Source organism: Petromyzon marinus, chromosome 33 (genome assembly GCF_048934315.1).
Source record: "Petromyzon marinus isolate PM22_M1 ecotype Great Lakes invasive population chromosome 33, UKy_Petmar_22M1.pri1.0, whole genome shotgun sequence".
In the NCBI taxonomy this organism is placed as follows: domain Eukaryota; kingdom Metazoa; phylum Chordata; class Hyperoartia; order Petromyzontiformes; family Petromyzontidae; genus Petromyzon; species Petromyzon marinus.
Window position 1 is genome coordinate 1130934 of NC_133699.1, and position 21439 is coordinate 1152372.

The 21439-nt window shown below is 49.4% G+C and overlaps 1 protein-coding gene across 2 annotated transcripts in view; it reads left to right on the forward strand.

Annotated features, from left to right (window-relative positions):
- Positions 1–21196, forward strand: part of LOC116948275 (calpain-1 catalytic subunit-like) — a 30730-nt gene extending 9534 nt beyond the window's left edge. Inside the window, exons 4-21 of one of the 2 annotated variants that reach the window (XM_032964785.2) lie at positions 1163–1287; positions 4097–4230; positions 4845–5283; positions 5715–5800; positions 6535–6609; positions 7117–7277; positions 7958–8100; positions 8739–8750; positions 9774–9982; positions 10737–10770; positions 11478–11567; positions 12285–12342; positions 12863–12927; positions 13949–14011; positions 15074–15152; positions 15432–15548; positions 16552–16619; positions 20633–21196. In XM_032964785.2, coding sequence (XP_032820676.1) covers positions 1163–1287; positions 4097–4230; positions 4845–5283; positions 5715–5800; positions 6535–6609; positions 7117–7277; positions 7958–8100; positions 8739–8750; positions 9774–9982; positions 10737–10770; positions 11478–11567; positions 12285–12342; positions 12863–12927; positions 13949–14011; positions 15074–15152; positions 15432–15548; positions 16552–16619; positions 20633–20659 — 1985 coding nt within the window. In that variant the 3' untranslated portion in view covers positions 20660–21196. The remainder of the gene's footprint in view (positions 1–1162; positions 1288–4096; positions 4231–4844; positions 5284–5714; positions 5801–6534; positions 6610–7116; positions 7278–7957; positions 8101–8738; positions 8751–9773; positions 9983–10736; positions 10771–11477; positions 11568–12284; positions 12343–12862; positions 12928–13948; positions 14012–15073; positions 15153–15431; positions 15549–16551; positions 16620–20632) is intronic. The other variant, XM_032964786.2, reaches the window with a different exon arrangement.
- Positions 21197–21439: the final 243 nt, after the last annotated feature.

Sequence of the window (21439 nt, forward strand, 5' to 3'; positions counted from 1 at the left end):
CTGGCCACAATAGCTCAACAAAGTGGCTTTTTATGTTGGAATTGAAAGCAGCCAAAGACACTAAACACACGTTTCTAAGTGTGGAGGGAAAAACCGGAGGACCCAGAGAAAAATCCACACGACCATAGGGAGAGAGACAAGCCGAACCCACGACCTCCTGCATACCAGGCGAGGTAGTTAACATCTCGGCACCCATGGCACAAGATGAAAATGCATCCGAGGGATGTTTTCTATAAAGCTGCCGATGGAATTGCACGAGTGTGAACCCTGCATGAGACTTGAGCCCGACGCACACCGCGGCTTTATTCTGCGGTCGTTGGTGACGAAAGCCCTTCAAGTGCTAATTGCACATTGTGAACTTCTGTAAGGAAATGTCACGAGGCATCATCACACTCAAATTCCAAAGTCGTACATGTTGTTGTGAATTCAATAAGGGGCACAGGTGTATAAAGTTCCATCGGGTATGTCAGAAAGAGAAAAAACAAACACGCACTTCTATTAATAGCAAGTACAACTGATGCGTGTGAGTTGTGTACGCATGCTTTTATAATGCTAATTAATTCAGACGCTTTAATTTATTTGTCTAAACCGTTTAGTTGGATACATATACCAAACGTAGTGCCACGGATCATTAGGCTGCCTTCTTCTCCGCTTGCCTGCAGATTCCCGCGCCAATGAATCTTCTAAAAGTATGTGCGTTACAAGTTGCTAACTCTTACCATTTTAAAAAATAGCCCACTGAGATAATAATGTCTCTGGCAAGAAAGTCCAGTGGCACTGAAACACCTGCAGTGGAATTTTCCATTCTTTTGTCACTGAGCATCGTCTCAGTTAAGGCGACAAAATCACTTCCACTTTTAATATTGACGATGCCCACACTTTTATATTCCCAAGAAAGCCCCATTGAGTCTCCAAACTCGTGTGTTGTTCGAGGAGAGTCCTGCCCTTGTCATGTCATCGACCAATGTCTATTCAGTGGGAGGAATCCAGATAATCCAGAAAGAACCCACGTGTACAAGGAGGTAACATTCAAAGCGCCGCACAGATAGATCCGCACCACCCCCACACGCGCTCTGCCGGCGGCCTCCATAGCACCTGCTCCAACATTAGGTTAAGGCTACACGGGTGAGAACCTTTTGTCTTTATCTTTGTCTGCGTGCAGGGGATTGCTGGTTCTTGGCTGCCCTGGCGTCAGTGACCCTACACCCGCGCCTGCTGGAGAGGGTCTTGCCCAGCCAGCAGTCGTTCAGCGCCGTGGACGGCTACGCGGGCATCTTCCGATTTCGCGTAAGAAGTGTCTCGTAAGAAGTGTCTCGTAAGAAGTGTCTCGTAAGAAGTGTCGCGTAAGAAGTGTCTCGTAAGAAGTGTCTCGTAAGAAGTGTCTCGTAAGAAGTGTCTCGTAAGAAGTGTCTCGTAAGAAGTGTCTCGTAAGAAGTGTCTCGTAAGAAGTGTCGCGTAAGAAGTGTCTCGTAAGAAGTGTCTCGTAAGAAGTGTCTCGTAAGAAGTGTCTCGTAAGAAGTGTCTCGTAAGAAGTGTCTCGTAAGAAGTGTCTCGTAAGAAGTGGCTCGATGTGCAGAGGTCGCTACGGCCGAGGCCTTGAAGCAAGCGGCGTCACAACCTTGCCCCTCGGCCACTTCGTCTTGCTGTCTGGCTGCTCGCAGTACAGGTGGATTGTACTGTTGTTGTTGTTGTAGTAGTACAGGTGGATTGTACTGTTGTTGTTGTGGTACAGGTGGATTGTACTGTTGTTGCTGTTGTTGTAGTAGTACAGGTGGATTGTACTGTTATTGTAGTAGTACAGGTGGATTGTACTGTTATTGTAGTAGTACAGGTGGATTGTACTGTTGTTGTTGTTATTGTAGTAGTACAGGTGGATTGTACTGTTGTTGTAGTAGTACAGGTGGATTGTACTGTTGTTATTGTAGTAGTACAGGTGGATTGTACTGTTGTTGTTGTTGTAGTACAGGTGGATTGTACTGTTGTTATTGTAGTAGTAGTACAGGTGGATTGTACTGTTGTTGTTATTGTAGTAGTACAGGTGGATTGTACTGTTGTTGTTATTGTAGTAGTACAGGTGGATTGTACTGTTGTTGTAGTAGTACAGGTGGATTGTACTGTTGTTGTTGTAGTACAGGTGGATTGTACTGTTGTTGTTATTGTAGTAGTAGTACAGGTGGATTGTACTGTTGTTGTTATTGTAGTAGTACAGGTGGATTGTACTGTTGTTGTTATTGTGGTAGTACAGGTGGATTGTACTGTTGTTGTTGTAGTAGCACAGGTGGATTGTACTGTTGTTGTTATTGTAGTAGTGCAGATGGATTGTACTGTTGTTATTGTAGTAGTACAGGTGGATTGTACTGATTTGTTGTTGTTGTAGTAGTACAGGTGGATTGTACTGTTGTTGTTGTTGTAGTACAGATGGATTGTACTGTTGTTGTTGTAGTAGTACAGGTGGATTGTACTGTTATTATTGTAGTAGTACAGGTGGATTGTACTGTTGTTGTTATTGTAGTAGTACAGGTGGATTGTACTGTTTTTGTTATTGTAGTAGTACAGGTGGATTGTACTGTTGTTGTTATTGTAGTAGTACAGGTGGATTGTACTGTTGTTATTGTAGTAGTACAGGTGGATTGTACTGTTGTTATTGTAGTAGTAGTACAGGTGGATTGTACTGTTGTTGTTGTAGTAGTACAGGTGGATTGTACTGTTGTTGTTATTGTAGTAGTAGTATGGGTGGATATGTACTGTTGTTGTTATTGTAGTAGTACAGGTGGATTGTACTGTTGTTGTTGTTGTAGTAGTACAGGTGGATTGTACTGTTGTTGTTGTTGTAGTAGTACAGGTGGATTGTACTGTTGTTATTGTAGTAGTACAGGTGGATTGTACTGTTGTTGTTATTGTAGTTGTACAGGTGGATTGTACTGTTGTTGTTATTGTAGTAGTACAGGTGGATTGTACTGTTGTTGTTGTTGTAGTAGTACAGGTGGATTGTACTGTTGTTGTTGTAGTAGTACAGGTGGATTGTACTGTTGTTGTTGTAGTAGTACAGGTGGATTGTACTGTTGTTGTTGTAGTAGTACAGGTGGATTGTACTGTTGTTGTTATTGTAGCAGTACAGGTGGATTGTACTGTTGTTGTTGTAGTAGTACAGGTGGATTGTACTGTTGTTGTTGTTGTTGTAGTAGTAGTACAGGTGGATTGTACTGTTGTTGTTGTAGTAGTACAGGTGGATTGTACTGTTGTTGTTGTAGTAGTACAGGTGGATTGTACTGTTGTTGTTATTGTAGTAGTAGTACAGGTAAATTGTACTGTTGTTGTTATTGTAGTAGTACAGGTGGATTGTACTCTTGTTGTTATTGTAGTAGTACAGGTGGATTGTACTGTTGTTGTTGTTGTAGTAGTACAGGTGGATTGTACTGTTGTTATTGTAGTAGTACAGGTGGATTGTACTGTTGTTGTGTTACAGGTGGATTGTACTGATTTGTTGTTGTTGTGGTAGTACAGGTGGATTGTACTGTTGTTGTTATTGTAGTAGTACAGGTGGATTGTACTGTTGTTATTGTAGTAGTAAAGGTGGCTTGTACTTGTGTTGTTATTGTAGTAGTACATGTGGATTGTACTGTTGTTGTTATTGTAGTAGTAGTACAGGTGGATTGTACAGTTGTTATTGTAGTAGTGCAGGTGGATTGTACTGTTGTTGTTATTGTAGTAGTACAGGTGGATTGTACTGTTGTTGTGTTACAGGTGGATTGTACTGATTTGTTGTTGTTGTGGTAGTACACGTGGATTGTACTGTTGTTGTTGTAGTAGTATAGGTGGATTGTACTGTTGTTGTTGTAGTAGTACAGGTGGATTGTACTGTTGTTGTTGTAGTAGTACAGGTGGATTGTACTGTTGTTATTGTAGTAGTACAGGTGGATTGTACTGTTGTTATTGTAGTAGTACAGGTGGATTGTACTGTTGTTGTTATTGTAGTAGTAGTACAGGTGGATTGTACTGTTGTTATTGTAGTAGTACAGGTGGATTGTACTGATTTGTTGTTGTTGTTGTAGTACAGGTGGATTGTACTGACTTGTTGTTGTTGTTGTTGTGGTAGTTCTGGCAGTACGGCAAGTGGGTGGAGGTTGTGATTGACGACCGACTGCCGACAGTCAACGGGAAGCTGCTGTTCGTCCACTCGCAATCTTCCAACGAGTTCTGGAGCGCCCTGCTCGAGAAAGCCTACGCCAAGTAGGCACGCACGCACTCGCTCACAAATCGTGCATCAACATTCGCCATCAGCCATGATTAATCCACTGCTGGATGAAGGCGTCCCTAAGCGGCCGCTGTCTCTCTCGTGACCCTAAATTCAACCTCCACACCTGTACACGAGCTGATGTCGCTGTTCCATCTCCTCGCCGCGCGTCCCCTGGAACGTCTTCCTTCGTTGGCATCCCTGGGTTTACATCAAGAAGGGGAATATAACTCTACGTGTTACAATTAACATTGCTCCGCTCATGAACTTACCGTGACTCTTCGTTACTTAGCCAGGCCTGCGAGTGCTCGCTTCACAAAGATGCCCCCGTATAGCGTTGACAGAGTGTCGGGGCAAGCGCTGTTAGCGAGTAGCAGCACCTACGAAGGCCGGCACGGCACACGAAGGGGGTGGGTGGACAGCACCATGCCAGGCCGCCTTTATTCCAACTAGTGACGATGTTTACAGCTACACCAGGTACCTCATTTGAGCCCGAGTCGACCTAGAGGAGGCGCCAGAACCGGCTTCAAATATTCCCCCCGCTGCTATTGGCCGCCAGCGGCAATGGAACTCGGGTCACTGACCGCCCCCCCCCACCCCACCCCCGCAGGCTGTGCGGCTCCTACGAGGCGATGCGCGGGGGGATGCTGACCGAGGCCTTCATGGACTTCACGGGGGGCCTCACGGAGCGGCGGCCCGTCGGCCGCGACGAGGAGGACCGGCCGGACGGCAGTGTCGCCGCCTTCCGCGGCCTGTGGGACTACATGCGCATGGCCCAGGAGGCCGGCTCTCTCATGGGGGCCTCCACCTACCACCCCGTCGAGGGCCCCGGCCGCGGGAAGGGCCCGAGGGCCACGCCGGGGTTGTCGGGACGCGTCCGGGGCCGCTCGTGGTTGGAGAAGGGCGCGCTTGGCGCGAGCGGCCCGGCGGCGCTGGGCCTGTGCTGCGGTGGAGTGGCGAGCGGCCTGAGCTTCCCGAAGCGTCCCGAGGTGGAGACGAAGGACGGCATCGTGCTGGGACACGCGTACTCCGTGACGGGCGTGGAGAAGGTGGGCCGGTGTGTCCGCTGTTGCGTGTCTCTCCATCTTCAGTTTCGTTGGATACATTTGCAGCATTGGGATGTTTGGGCCGATAACCAGATACGGTAGATTAAATGTTTTATTAATTGAATTTGGGCCCCAGACGCCCATGATTACATGACGTTCTCATTTATGGCTGCAAGAAAGAACGCCCAATCCGATCACGTTAAATTGCGTTTGCCAACAAATTTGGTGACGGTGTTTATGGTCCTTGGCGGATTAAAGTAGCGGCTGTGACAACTGAAGATGATAATGATGATGGTGGTAATCATTATGATAACTACAATGATGATGATGATGAAGGGGACTGTCGACGATGGTAAATGAAGGCCACAATGATAATAATGCTCATGACGATGTTTATTAGTTTAATTACAATAATATAATGATGATGTGCTTAGGTCATTTACCGTGGCCAATCCGTGGAACTCGTCCGATTGAGAAACCCTTGGGGCTGCGTCGAGTGGTCAGGAGACTGGAGTGACAGGTGAGCCAATCCACGACACTGGTTCACAAAGACCCCAGCTGTAGCTGTAATAGGCCATGGGGACAAGCGATGTTCACGAGCACTTGTAAAGGCCCGGCTCGGCACACGAGGGGGTGCGTCGCCAACGCCGTGCCCGGCGCCTCTGTCTACCCAGCTCTGATGTTTGCATAGCGCACCAGATACCCATTTATTGCTGGGTTGACCTTGGGGAGGGCCAGGACTGGTTCATTTATTCATCACCGTTGAACTCAGGTCGCCGGTTTGTAGCGGATTGTGTTAACTACTTCTATACCTGTACCACTACAATACCAAAGACAAAGATTCCCCGTATAGCTTTAATGGACTGTTGGGGCAAGAGCTGTTAGCCAGTACCTAATGAAGGCCAGCTCGGCACGTGAGGGGATGGGAGGCCAGAACCACGCTCGGCCACCTTTATCTCTCTAGTGGCGATGTTTACACACCGCACTAGGTACTCAATTGAGGCTGAGTCGACCTAGGGGAGAACCAGGACCGGTACAGGTAATCATAACTGCTGTTGGCTGTGAGCGAGAATCGAACTCTGGTCGACGGGTTCGTAGTGCAGCGTGCTAACCGCTACACCACCGCTTCCCACACTGGACCACCACAATAGCGCGCACACACACACACACGCACACACACACACACACGCACACACGCACACACACACGCATCACCCGCACTGTCCGTGACGCTGCGTGCGCTCCTCTCCCCAGGGCCCCGCAGTGGAACGAGGTGGACCCACGCGTCGTGCAGCGCATGCGCAACGCTCTGGAGGACGGCGAATTCTGGTGATTATTCCAGCCTTACTAATTATCAATATTCTTTATACTTTGCAGGGACTTGATTTTGCTCTTTTTAGGAATGTCTTGCATCACGTGGGAGGAAAACAGAGAGACCCCTCTTGCATACGAGAGGATGACACTCGCACAGACCAGTTCACGAACCTACTTGCTTTACTGCCGTTACTTGGTCGCCTTCTTCGGCGCTTGCTCACAGCACGCTCTATCAAAGTATCATCATCAAGCCATGATGCACTTGGGCAATTCTATAGCAATTCTCAAAGGAAATACATTTCCGAACCGTTTTGTATTGTAGCAGACATTGCCGCACACATCTGGGCACAGACGATTGCTGCTCCCTCAAGTGTGAAACTTGGGATGGTAACGTCAAATCAGATCACAGACACAGGTCACGTGACCGCCCACGGTTGTGTGCTCATCATTCTCACTTTCCCCCGCACTCCGTTTTGACCGTCTGTAACGGCCTCCTGGTTCTCGGCGTCGTCCCCGCCACAGGATGTACATGGGCCACTTCCGCAAGAACTTCCACACGCTGGACATGTGCCACCTGACGGCCGACGACCTGGCCGAGGGCCAGCGCCACCGCTGGGCCGTCGCCACGCACGCCGGCGAATGGAGGAGGGGCCATTCGGCCGGCGGCACCTGCCAGTACCAAGGTGCGGGCGCGTCGCACGGACTGGCGGCACCGGCCGCGACGGTCTGCCCAGGGCTATACGGGGGACCGTCTGGTGCGCAGGAGGTCGTGGGTTTGACCCCGACCCTGACGCCTGCTGTGTGTTTGGAGTTTTCGTGTCTCTGTCTCGCTCTCCTCGTGGGCGCGTGGATTTTTCTCCCCTCCGGCGGTCATTACGGCTCTCACGTTGCCGTGGTTGAATCTTAATAATAAGTATTTATTATTTTGTATTATTTTATTTATTGTTGATGTTGTCACGTTCCTCACGACGAGTAAGAAGCGCCCATTTCGAGCAAGACGATGGACGTGCACTTGCACGTCGAGGTTGTTATTGAGCCAGATAATTGCATCAGGAGGAACAAGGTGGTGTATCGCTTTGACGATCCCTCCTTTGTATTTGAGAATCGGGCGTTGAGTCGTGTTCCATGCTCCTGTTCTTGGTGACTACCACAGTCCTTTTAAATTGTATTCTTCCATTTGTGCTTCATCATCATCATCAAGTGTCTGCATCTGCCGCTGCCTCCGTACGCGCTGGGTTGTGGCCCAGAAGCTTCACCGGAGATCGGCAATCAATTACACGCAGCCGGCATTTGGACGAACGATGAATGAATGAATCGATGAACGAATTAATTTAACGTGCAATTAACGTCGCGGTGCCCGCAGACACGTACCGCACGAACCCGCAGTACCGCGTGCGGATCCTGGCTCGGGAAGGCGGGGAGGTGCTCCTGACACTGCTACAAAAACCACGTGACATGCAGCGCAACCGCCAACCGCTCCTCTCCATCGGCTTCCTCATCCACCAGGTATAGCACCGTGCTGGCGAGATGTTGACTACCTCACCTGGTATACAGGAGCTTGTGGGTTCGACCCTCACGCCTGCTGTATATTTGGAGTTTTCATGCTTTCCCCGTGGCCGCGTGGATTTTTTTCTCCAGGTCCTCCGGTTTATCCCTCCAAATTTAGAATCAGCATCACGCGTTTAGAGTATTTGGCTGCTATAAATTTCCACATGATAAGCCACTTCATTGGGCTATCAATTGTGGCCAGGTCGCTTCTGAATAAGAGCTACACAGCTCAGTGGGCCTCCCCTGTTAAACACAAATTGTTTAGTTTTGGACCTCTCTGGCGCCCACAACGTTGGGCTTTGTGCTGCACTGCCCCCTGGTGGCCACACCACGGCCTCGCAAAATATCCCTCGAGATATTCACACCTCGAGCGCCTGTCGACGGACTTGGCTCTGAAAGCTCTCGAGGGTCAAGTACCACTTTGTAGGAAGTGATAAACCCAACCCCTTGCCAATGTGGAATTTCCACCACTGAGCCAGTGCTACAGGTGAAGATATACGCTGCCGCACGCTCGTTTGAATATAAAGGTACTGAATGTTTATTTTAATTGAATAAGTCTGCTAACGTGCATCTTTATCTACCGTTTGTTTCTGCAGATTCCAAAAAACGTGAGTACACCCTTCTCGCGTACTTGCACAAAAGGGTCACTTTTCGTCCCTTGCACAATCGTGTGGACGACGTGCAACGACGCTGTGCGCTGTGGCCCTCTCGATAGAGCGGCGCGTCGCGGGAACCAGCCCCTCCCACTTCAATACTTCAATTCATTTTGCCCGTGGCTTCGCTTTCCTTTGCTTTGCTTGCGGCGTCAATGCTCCTTAAAAGCGTCCTCGTTATATTTTTAAGCCCAGCTGCCACAGCAGATGCGACCACGGGTGGCCGCAACTCTGAAGGGGCAGCATTGACTGGGTCATGCCCCTCCCTCGCTCCCCCCTTTGGTGTTGGTCTTTGGTACCCCCCCTCCTCTATAAACGAGGTCACGCTACAGAGTGACCTTGATGGGGAAAAAAAACAGGCTTTACCCTTTCTGGCACTAACACAGGAGGTGTTAAGATGTTCAAACACCAAATAGACAACACCTATTTCAGGGCATCAAGTCTGCATTAATCACCCATACTCGTGGTAAAACGTGCAAGCACACTAATGCTTTGATAATAATGTATGCAACTGATTGGCCTCCTTTATGGCCGTATCTGGTTTCAGACCAAAGAACGCCAATAGACGAACAGCACATAGACAATGCAAATATCAAATCATTGTGTGTTACGTTGAACTTCTTCTTTCGCACCGCACATAGCAAACCGTGCTATTCGCAGGTGCGGGGGAAGGATGGCAAACCAAACACAAAAAGCAGTTTGAAAGAAATGAGTGTTCAATCCAGATGCTTAATAAGTGCATAGCTCCAACGGCATCCTTATACCGGAAGGAAGAGCATGCTGCCAGACGGGAGCAGGAGCGTATTTGAAAGTGCACAATGCGGCGACCATCATTATTCGATGGCTAGCCGTGCGGTGATCATCTTTGTTTGACGGTTCACCAAAGCCGCTACAACCTTGCACGTAGGCTTGACAGCGTCGCGCGGGCCTCGCTTGACGTTCGCCTCTTTCTGTCTGCCGGCGCCCCTCGCGTTCCAGTTGCGGGACTCCTCCTGGCTGCCGCAGGAGGCCCTGACGGCAGCGAGCTCCGTGGGGGGCACGGCAACGTGGAGCAACCTGCGCGAGGTCGGGGGTCGCTTCCACCTGCCGTACGGCGACTACGTCGTCGTGCCGTGCACGTTCCAGCCGAATGACGAGGCCGAGTTCATCCTCCGCATCTTTGCTCAGCGCGACGGCCTGCACTCCGAGTACGTCGAGGCAAACAAAGATTGTTCGACTATACATTAAAGCATTTTTTTAAATTTATTTACCAGGTAAGGCTCACTGAGCTGTATAGCTCTTTTTCTGAAGTGACCTGGCCACAAATGATAGCTCAACGAAGCGGCTTATCATGTGGAAATGTATCGCAGCCAAATACTTTAAACGCAAGTTTCTAAATGTGAAGGGAAAAACCGGAGGACCCAGAGAAAAATCCACGTGACCACGGGGAGAACATGCAAACTCCACATGTACAGGCATCAAGATTGGGATCTAACCCACGACCTTCTGTATACCAGGCGATCCACCGTATAGCCTTGAACAGACTGTTGGGGCAAGTGCTGTTAGCGAGCATCTGTGAAGGCCGGTAAATCCTTCATATTAATGTGTCAATATCACTACTTGTTATATTTTATCTTGGTATAAAGTCAAACACTTTGTATTATTGTAATTAATGTAGATTAAAATTTTGTTTTAAAGCTTTCGTGACTGCAGGGATTTCATATTGTTTTATATAAAAATATAAAACAATATTTTTATTATTTTATTGTTTCCCTTCTACGTGTATTTCCCGAAAGAGCCAAGAATATAATGTAGATTCAGTTTAAATTGCAGTTAATCTTATTTAAATCACTTCGCTTTTGCTCAACTGTGCACTGAACATTAAACTCGATTACTTTCTGATTACAAAAGTTAAATATTAATTTCCACTCTCTTGTGTTGTTTATTTGTTTCTTAATTTAGGGAAATGGGAAGAGAAAGCAACGCCACTGTCCAGGTAAGAATCTCACGATTTTTTATATTCTCGCCAGTCCCGTGGCCTCGTGGGTGCTCGGGGTCATTGCCCCTTGAGGCGTGACTGCTGATGAGATATTGTGATTTCCTGTACTTGATCAGGCTGGGTAGCTTTGCTTCCACTTATCTTCTTTCCAGGACTACCTTGTTCGTTGCATGCTGATTGCGTAGAAATTTTAAGAATTCTGCTGAAGGCTTTTCTTTTGAAGGCAGTGATTTTTAGTATCATTACGATTGTTATTATTATTTTTAAGTTGATCTATAAAGGGTGTTTGTTTAAGTATTTTACATGCCTCTTTTCTATTAACGTGGCCATGTGATTAGCATGGTTGGCTATGAACAGTGCGAAGGAAGTTCTACATGCATACACGTGTGTCACTGCAACGTATACAAATTGACTTGAACATTTTTGTACTACAAAAATGATTTACAAGAAATGTTATACCACTGTTTTTCCACCACGTTATACGCAAAGTCCGTATTGATCCAGACATTAGAAAAAAGGCTCGTGGATTTTCACGGATTGCATACAAATGATGTTAGCAGTCATGCCACGGGTTGAATTAATGCCCTCGAGAAATGCTTTCTGCTCCGAAAATGATCACACCGGGTTCGCATCGACTCGTTTCTCGCCAAGTATTTTTCGGTGGAATGTAACCGGTGGCACTGTTGCTCCCTCCGGTCACGCAGCCACGCTCTGTCCCCAAGGCGCCGGAGCCAATGGAGGACGGCACGCGGAGGTGGTGCCGAGACATCTTCCAGAAGTACACGGCCCCTAACGTGAGTCACGCATGGACACGAACAACAACAACAACAACAGTGGCAGCAGCAGCCACCGTTCGCCACGAAGTGGCAGTGGCGTCACCACGGCGCCTGTGCCAGGCCAGGTGCACTCCGAGGCCACGTGACGCGTCAAAGGCTCGCAGGCAAAAGTCACGGGACAGACCCAGGTGCCATGGGTTGACTGACTGAGACGACTGGCAGATGCGCCACCTGTGCCCTCTTCTGCCGACTTGTTGTCTTTTCGCCGCCCGGCGCTCCACTCATTGTGAGCGTCGCTCCTCTGCCCCCCGTTGTTGTTGGAGGGCGACCGCCTCCAACCTCGCAGTAGCAGCGTCCTTCACGAGCCTCCTCCACAAACACGCACACATGCACGTACCACCTGTGTTTACCAAACAGAAACAAATGTACAGTCACAACCTGTATTTTACCAGCTGTAATAATAATACTAATAAAAACACCACTTGTAATGATCAACGTATCTCTCCCCTCTTCTGGCACTGAGATATCCTTCTTCACATGAGACCTCGTGGTTATTTCCAACCTCAGAGGTGGCCACCATATGGTGCTCTTTGTCTATTTGTTGTGGAAAGTAACTTAAAGCCTCAGTCCCTGGTCTCATTAGGTTACAACGGTGAGCCATCTTGCCATGAGGCATGCAGACAGGTGAGGGTCAGCTTACTGAATCTCTCCGCTTTTAATTTTGTGTCCACGCAGAAAGGAATACTGGATCCCTTCGTCCTGCAGAATCTACTGACCAAGCTAGTTTCTACCCGTAAGTAAATATAGGCATCATCATTATTATTATCATCATTCCCATCCGTATAATAATGATCATTACTATAACCATTATTTTCATCATCATCACCATTACAATCATCACTATTATTGTCATCACTATCAGTTTCATAATCACCATCATTATCATCGAATACAACTTATTATAAATACTATTACATTACCTTCAATATCTCAGTGTCCTCATCATCACCGTCATCTCCCCATTGGGTATTCATTTTCTGTCATGTTTACAATTCTTATATACAAAATCATTTAGAGCCCGTTGTCAATCAACCCATTGGAGGTTGATTGACAATACTTTACCACACTTCTCAGTGCGGGTCATTACTCTGGATCGGTTCACATGATGTCAGCCCTGGCCTGGTTTATAGAGCGGTGTGCTAACCACTGCCCCGCTGCTCCACCAGTTTCATGGCTCGAGAGGGCTGGCTGTGTGTTTTTAAAGGAGTTCTTTTCGCCTGGTTATTAATCCGTTAATTTTCTCATCACCGTAGGAGTGGAGCTGGGAACGGCATCCTTCAGCCTGGAGGGCAGTCGTCGCATTGTGGGACTCAAGGGCGTATCCTCTTTACGCGTTAGCCCTGTCTCTGTCTTCTGCAATGTGGGGTCACAGTAGCTCTTGTTAAGATGATCCAAATATGAACTAAACTTTTGTGTTGCTGTTCAGGACTCGCCCTGTTGACAATTGGAAACATTTGTACCGAAAGAACCAAGAAGATGAATCTCTGCAGTCACGAAAGCTTTAAATCGAAAAATAAAAAAAATTAAAAGGGTTATTGCCCAAAATTTGGAGACACAATTTGGAGCTGAAAGGACAATCTAGAAACACATATGGAAATTCATTTTACCCTGACAGCTACCTGTCGGCTTCCATACTGCAAATTAAATACTTCAGAAGACAAACACACATTATAGAGAGTTACACAATCCATGCGTATGTACGATTTTTCTTTGTTGTTTCCCATTTGTGCTGTCCAGTCTGGAACAAAAACTATGAGTGGCCTCAGGAATCATTCGCCGAGAAAAGGTCGTTGTGTGTTTCCGTTCTAGCCCAAATTCCAAATTATAAAAATGAAACCAGCCACAGCGTGCCATTGCGTGCCCTTCCTCAAACGAACATCGGCCGGAATTCAACTCCTTTGCAGCCTCACCAGTTGGCGCCCACTTTACTGGTGTTGGCTGATTGACGATGATTACAGCTGATAATGATGATGATTACTACGATGGTGATTACAAGATAATAACAATGCTGGCGATGTGATGGCAACAATATTAACGGTGGCGGTAGCGATGGTGGCGGCCGTGGGCAGGCTTTAAGAATTCCGGGTTCCGTGCGTGGCACGCTCTGTGACACGCTCGCGGGAAGGGTGAAACAATGAAAATTATGGATAGACAGCCTACTTGTTCCACTGCCACCTACAGGCAGCGCCGCGTTGCTCCGCAGGGCGGTTGTTCCACACACACACACACAGCTGTCGGCGCCACATTATCTGACAACCCTGCAGGTGTGCATCACCACTGCCGGAATCGGTTCATTTTTTATTATTTTCACCTTGACCCGATGACCCTCCCCCGTTCAGCACAATGGCCAGCTTGGTCTCCAGGAGTTCACCGTCTTCTGGACGAAGTTGAAGGACTGGACCGTAAGTCATTCACCGTGCTCCCCATGGCATGCGCGTCGGCCTGATCTGCATCGGTGACCGATACGCATACGGTTCATTATCATGGTGATTGTGACGATCTTGATTTTATAAAGCGCCTTTCATGTCGAAACATCTCAAAGCACTGGATGTAATAGTTTAGATAAAATCCAATAAAATTACAGTTAAATAATAGTAACAACAATGGAAACTCCACTCAGAATATTGATACAGTGAAGAAGAAACTACGCTAGAAGCCAATAATAATAATAATCGCACTCGCAGTACATGTAACGTCCAAATCAAGATAAGTCGTAGAAAGCCAATGATTAACAGTAGGTTTCCAAGCTGGATTTAAAGGTGCTACGCACAGAGTTACAATCCCTGCTATAGGGATGGGTAGCAGCGTTCCTCCACAGCAGCAGACTTCACTGTAGCCCAGCGTTGGCTTCTCTTGGATTGCTTTGGAGAGTAGGCCTGAGGTGCAGGGAGGCTGCATGGCGAAGTGAAAGTGTGAAAGTAGTTCACTCTATTGCCACGTAACTTATTTTTTTTTATATCACGGTGATGTCAGGCGATGTATTGGAGTGAATTACTCCCTCGCCTGGTATACAAGAGGTTATGGGTTAGATCTTGACCCTGACGCTTGTATATTTAGAGGTTGCATGTGTCTCTCCCTGTGGTCATGTGGATTTTTCTCCAGGTTCTTCGGTTTTTCCCTCCACATTTAGATAACACGCATTTAAAGTATTTGGCTGCTTTAATTTCCACATGATAAGCCAATTTGTTGAGCTATCATTTGTGGCCAGGTCGCTTCTGAAAAGAACTATATAGCTCAGTGGGCCTTGCCTGATAAAATAAAAAGTTTCGTTGAGTACAGTTTTTAGTTTAGTTTTGACCTCTATGATGGGTTTTCAGAACGTCCCGCATGTTGTTCAGCACCATGTCCGACGTTTTGCTTGGGAGCTTCTTCAGTCCCTCAAGGAGAGCCGTGAATCTTCGCTCGCAGATGTGGTGTTTTTTTTTTTTTTAATTGTCCGCCGTTTTCTTTGCTCCTGCGCACAGAACATCTTTGTGCAGTCGTCCCAGGAGGTGCGCGGCTCGCTGAGCCCCACGGAACTGAGCTCGGCCCTCCAAGCCGTTGGTGAGCAACCGATGTGGTCGCAGTCTCACTCGCCTAGTTCTATTAGTCACAGGTAGTTGCACGGTTGTTTTAATTGACGTCTTGCCTGGTTATTTAGCTGTCGTGTTGACTGGTTTATATAATAGCATTCTGCCTGGTCGTTCACTTGAGATGTTGCCTGGATTGACCAGTTACCGTTTGCCAGGTTGTTTAGTTACCGTGTTGCCTGGTTGCTAAGCTGCCCTGTTTGGAGTCGATTCATCGCCCGATTTGCCCGGTTGCGCACGGTGCGGAGTGCAGGTCGTGCGCAATCGCCCGAGTCCGTGCGCGCCATCACCGCGCGCTACGCGGACGCCCGTGGCCGCCTTGGCTTCGAGGAGTACGTGTGCTGCCTGTCCACCCTGACTGCTACTTCAGGTGAGCCTCACCCCACTCACTCACCGCTCACTCGCTCACCGCTCACTCGCTCGACACTCACTCACCGCTCACTCGCTCGACACTCACTAACTCGACACTCACTAACTCACCGCTCACTCACTCACCGCTCACTCGCTCACCGCTCACCAACTCACCGCTCACTCACTCACCGCTCACTCGTTCGACACTCACTCGCTGCTCACTAACTCACCGCTCACTCGCTCACCGCTCACTCGCTCAACACTCACTCACCGCTCACTCGCCCACCGCTCACTAACTCACCACTCACTAACTCACCGCTCACTCACCACTTACTCGCTCACCGCCCACTCGACACTTACGCACCGTTCACACACTGCTCACTCACTGTCGTCGTCCCCCACTTTTGTCGGTAGCCCAGATGTGTTCCCTGGCAATCAGAGTCAATTTGTCGGTAGACAAAAGGAACACTTCTGGTCACTCATTTCTCTCTACATAAATGCTGCATCTGCTTTTAGCGTATGGGGAAAAATAAATAAACCCAGACTTGTTGGGGTGCTCTGCAGGGTAGACAAGGTCTTGGGACCAATAAATAAATAAAACATGTGTGGTGGCAAAGCAACGAACACGACTTGCACAAGTGTCAATTAGAATGCCGGATGTTAAATAATGATTAATAAATTACATTTCATGAAACGTCTTTACGCAAGGTACTCAAAGCGATGTACATCGCACAAATAAATAAATTGTACACTAAGGGGATATTTATTTTAGCATCATCGACGGCACACACCGCAATTGCTCACGGCGTGTTTATAACATTTCCCAAATTTCGTAACGTTCAACGCCTCTAAACATTTGCCATGCAACACGCTCGCTACTGTCGTAACACCGCTCCACACAGCCCCTGTACACGCTCTCCACGCGCAACAGAGCGAGTCGGCTCAACGGGTCTCGTGCCAGGCGAACCGAACCTGACGCTCGCGACGCTTTGCCCGCGGCACCTTCACTCTCCCCACCGCAGATGCGTTCGGCGCCTTTTACTCAAGCGGCAAGGCGACGGCGAACGGCGTGCTGCTCTCCGAGACCGAGGTGAGACGGCGCTGTGCCCGCCGCTAATGAACCGCGACGCCTCGCTGGGCCCGTCAAGGGGTAGAGACCACCGCCACACGAGGCCTCGCTGGGCCCGTCAAGGGGTAGAGACCACCGCCACACGAGGCCTCGCTGGGCCCGTCAAGGAGTGGAGACCGCCGCCACACGAGGCCTCGCTGGGCCCGTCAAGGACTAGAGACCACCGCCACACGAGGCCTCGCTAGGCCCGTCAAGGAGTGGAGACCGCCGCCACACGAGGCCTCGCTAGGCCCGTCAAGGGGTAGAGACCGCCGCCACACGAGGCCTCGCTGGGCCCGTCAAGGGGTAGAGACAGCTGTCACGTGACGCCTCGCTGGGCCCGTCAAGGGGTAGAGACCGCCGCCTAGCGATGCCTCGCTAGGCCCATCAAGGGGTAGAGACCGCCGCCACGCGAGGCCTCGCTAGGCCCCGTCAAGGAGTAGAGACAGCCGCCTAGCGACACCGCTCATCGTCCTCGCAGCAGCAGCAGCGGCAGCGGTTTTTGGCTGCTGGTCATCGAACAAGGGGGGGTCACCGCATCGCGCGATTTCAGATGCACTTCTGAGGCCGTCTGGAACGCTCTTCCTTCCACTGGAGCTATGCACTTTTAAATCATCCAGATTGAAAATTAATTTCTTAAAAACTGCTTTTTGTTGCTTAGTTTGTTGTCCTTCACCCGCACCTGTGATTAGCACAGTTGACTATGTATGGTGCAAAATAAATTAAATATATATACGCAAGTGCTATGCACGTGCACAAAGGCAAATATCCCTAAAATAGCCTTTAACAGACTGTTAGGGCAAGTGCTGTTAGCGAGCACCTATGAAGGCCGGCACGGCACACGAGGGGGTGGGTGGATAATACCCACGCCTTTGTCTCCCAAGTGACGATGTTTACACACTGATTCAGGTACTCTTTTGAGTCCGAGTCGACCTCGGGGAAGCCCAGGACCGGTTCAGATAATCGTCACCGGTGCGAGTGGGAATTGAATTCTGGACGCCGGTTTCGTAGCGCAGCGCGCTCACCGCTACACCACCACTCCCCCACGCGCAGGCACGCTCACCCACGCCCCCACGCTCACCCACGCTTACCCAGTCCCTTGAGAGACAGAGAGGGGGTTTGGATGGAGGGGAGCGAGAGGAAGATCGGGGCGTTTGTACCAAGGCTCTGACATTGCTCTCTGCCGGCAGACTACGTGCGTCTGTAAAACGGTAGCGCCTTCTTGATGTTTACAGGGCTTGGCTCCGAAGCCGCGTGCGGCTCTTTAAAGACCGCTTCGTGACGTTGTTTACTAAGGACCACCGTCCTTAGTAAACAGATACCCCACCACCACCACCACCACTGAAGATGAGATAATCCAACGCTCGCTGGAGGTGGAAACCACTTTATTTACTCAAGCACTGAAGGATATGAGAGAACGCACGTGATGTTAATTCCTGAATCGTTATCGGGGGGGGGGGGGGGGGGGGGATGCGTCAACATTACTGGGGATGCTGCTGCAGTGTGATGGTTGAGCACATTGGTCTTGCAATGCAGGGGTCGCCAGTTCGATCTCCCGGCACGGCGGCTGACACTGCGGTGCAACTCCACCACACCGCTGCCCGCCCAGCAGTAAACCTCGGTCAACCGTTCAGGTTGACTGTGATGGGGTAAAGTGTGGGTATTCCCACCTCTTCGACAACGTCTGGCCAGGGTGGAAGAGTAGGCCAAACTCTCTAGAGGGGCTGTCTAGAGCTCCCTCTAGTGGAGTATCACCTGTTTTTTTACTATAAACTTTTTATTTTTACCAAGTAAGGGCCACTGAGCTATTTAACTCTTTTACAGAAGCGACCTGGCCACAAATGATGGCTCAATGAAGTGGCTTATCGCGTGGAAATGTATAGAAGCCAAATACTCTAAACGCATGTTTCTGATTATGGATGGAAAAACCGGAGGACCCAGAGAAAATCCACACAACCACGGAGAGAACACGCAAACTCCAAATATACAGCAGCAGGCGTCAGGGTCGGAATCGAACCCACGACCTCCTGTACAGCTGGCGAGGCAGTTAACATCTCGCCACCGCGGCGTCCCAGCGGTACAAACAAGCATTTGCGAGGCTGCATCTTTACCTTTTTACCATCCTCATTACATCACCAGTATCACCATTGCATAATACATCGCCAACTTTAGCTGGTGCCCTTCCACGCAGAGATTTCAGGACTTGCAGCCAACTTGGCTTTGACTTTCGGTGCTCGTGGCACAGAGGGAGGGGCTGCAAATGGGCTGGGTGGGGGAATGGCTGTGCCTGTGCCCAACAAAAGCGGCCGTGCAGCCTCGCAGCCACTGCATTCGCCACTAAGCCGGTTCGTAAAAGCTTCATTATTCACATCACACCCCTGGCGGCACAGCGGGGCACTCCTTGCCAAAGATTCGCAGCCAGGGCCACTCTCCACCCCCCACCCCCGGGCGTTTGTGCTGCTGCTGCTGCTGCACAGCACGAGAACATTGCCGTGCCACCTTTGTAAACGTGGACGGCTGAAAAAAAAACCCCATTGGCTGTCATTTTTTTCGAGAGCAAAGCTCCGCGCTCCAGCATCGCAGTGTTGTGTTCGTGCAGCTCGCCGGTGACTTGGCTGAAACGTTCAACTGGTGACGTGGTGTGAGGGAGCATCGTGCTGCCCCGGGGTTATCGTACAGGCGGCCCTGGCACTTGCCTTGACCTGCCAGGGGCTGGCTTGGTGCCAATACAGGCGCCCCCCCCCCCACCCGCACCGCCGATCCCCAAAGACAAAGATCCCCCGTGTAGCCTTACCAACACTGTTGGGGCAAGTGGTGTAAGCGAGAAGCACTGAAAGCTCCGAAGAAGGCCGGCACGGCACACGAGGGGTTGGGTGGTCAGGCCCACGCCCGGCCGCCTTTGTCTCCCCAGCGGCGATTGTTTACACACCGCACCAGGCACAGTACTCATTTCAGGCTGAGTCGACCTAGGGGAGGTGCAGGACCGGTTCAGATAATCGTCACCGGTGTTGGCCATGAGCAGGAATCGAACTCGGCTGGCCGGGTTTGTAGCGCGGCGTAGCGCTAACCGCGACTGCACCACCGCTCCCGCTTCCACCCCAGTGGCTGGCCTGCCAGGGACGTGCAGCGATGAGATCACTTCGCGTGCACGGAGTGAGTCGGAGGGGGGGAGCAGCGCCCAAGCCCGAGGGATGGTGACGACTTGGGGACGCCGTTCTCAAAGCCCGTCCTGAAACGATGAGATGTTAAGACCCCTAAGCTTGGGATACCCTCCTGAGCAGCTGGTGTGAATTCATGGGAATTGTTGAGCTTGGAAACACGCAGGTAATCTTGACGGAGCTTGAATGAGCGTGTTTTTAGCGGTGGGCAAAAGGGGCCCTGTGAAAGTGGCAGGATTAGTCCCACGGTGGTGATGATGATGATGTCATCACATTCCAGTGCTATTCTGTTCTTGCGAATGCAGCAGTGTTCAGGAGTTAGTAAATGGCAGGTCTGCTTGCCACGACGAGAGAGCTTCAGCAGAGTTTGTGTTTCTGATATTCTTCCTTTGAAGGAGTGCAGGCTACAGCGATGTCACTACGTGACCCATAGTTTGGATCGCATGGCCACAATCGCACTACCCAGTGGCATGTCTCTAATGCATCTCAATGAGTCTCAATCTATCTCCATGGGTTGACTTTATGGTAAACCCACAATCGCACCACTGTCTTTAATTTTCATTCACGAAGGGGATGTGCACTTATCGGCCTGTTGATGTCCTCATGCGGTTGATGGCTCCACCGGTGTCTTCGAGGAGGAGTGTCAAAGACAGGAGGTGCGGTGATGTTCGGGATCTCGAATGACGTCTTTATTCTGAGTGTCCGCTCTGTTCACCGGCGTTCGTCCGGGCCCAGTGCCACTGCCTCGCATGGCACGGTGCTTTGCCGACTTTAGAGTAAGACACATTTTTAACGCAATGCCTCTTTCTGAGAATGTTTTGTTTGCTTATTTCACAGCTTCTAAGGCTGATGCTGTGCTGCTAAGAAGAGGTGCGGACGTGTGGGGAAGACGCGCGGAGAATCCGGGGGTTCTGTGGGCCGGTGGGGGCATGTTGTGGGGTTGTTATTTTTTTTTATTAACGAGATGTTGAGGATAATGTGAACGCAGGCGTGAATCGCTCGCGTTGCAACACGCACACACAGATCGCTACTGCTGCGCTAGCTTGTTCATTTTAAACTTCAGGAATATTTTTTTACATGAATCATAGAATTTATTGCTCACGCCTTGCACCGATTGTGCGTGATCATCACAATGGGGCCACCTGCGTGTTTGCATTTTTTCAGTAAAACTGGATTGTTTCTGATCACGACATGATCTAAACAAAGTTAACTTATTTATTACATTCACATCAACTGGTGGTGTCATTATTTATAATTTTTACTCTTATGTATTTAATGTTTGCAATATATTTATAAATGTTCGAGATTCATGTTGGAGGTTGCATGCAATCGCAAGTTGGATTAAACGTTACTACTTTTAAACACTTTCCTGTATGAATGTAAAATAAACGAAGGAATCGACATGTTCGTGTTGAGATTCTGGTTCTTCCCCCACGCCTCTGATAGACTGAGATGACTGCAGGGACACCATCTGTGTGTTAACACAAAGGAGACAAGGATTTCCCGTGTGGCCTTAACGGGCAAGGCCGGTACGGCACACGAGGGGGTGGGTAACCTGCACCACGCCCGGCCGCCTTTGTCTCCCGTGTCGCGATGTTTACACCAGGTACTCATTTGAGACTGAGTTGACCAAGGTGAGGTCCA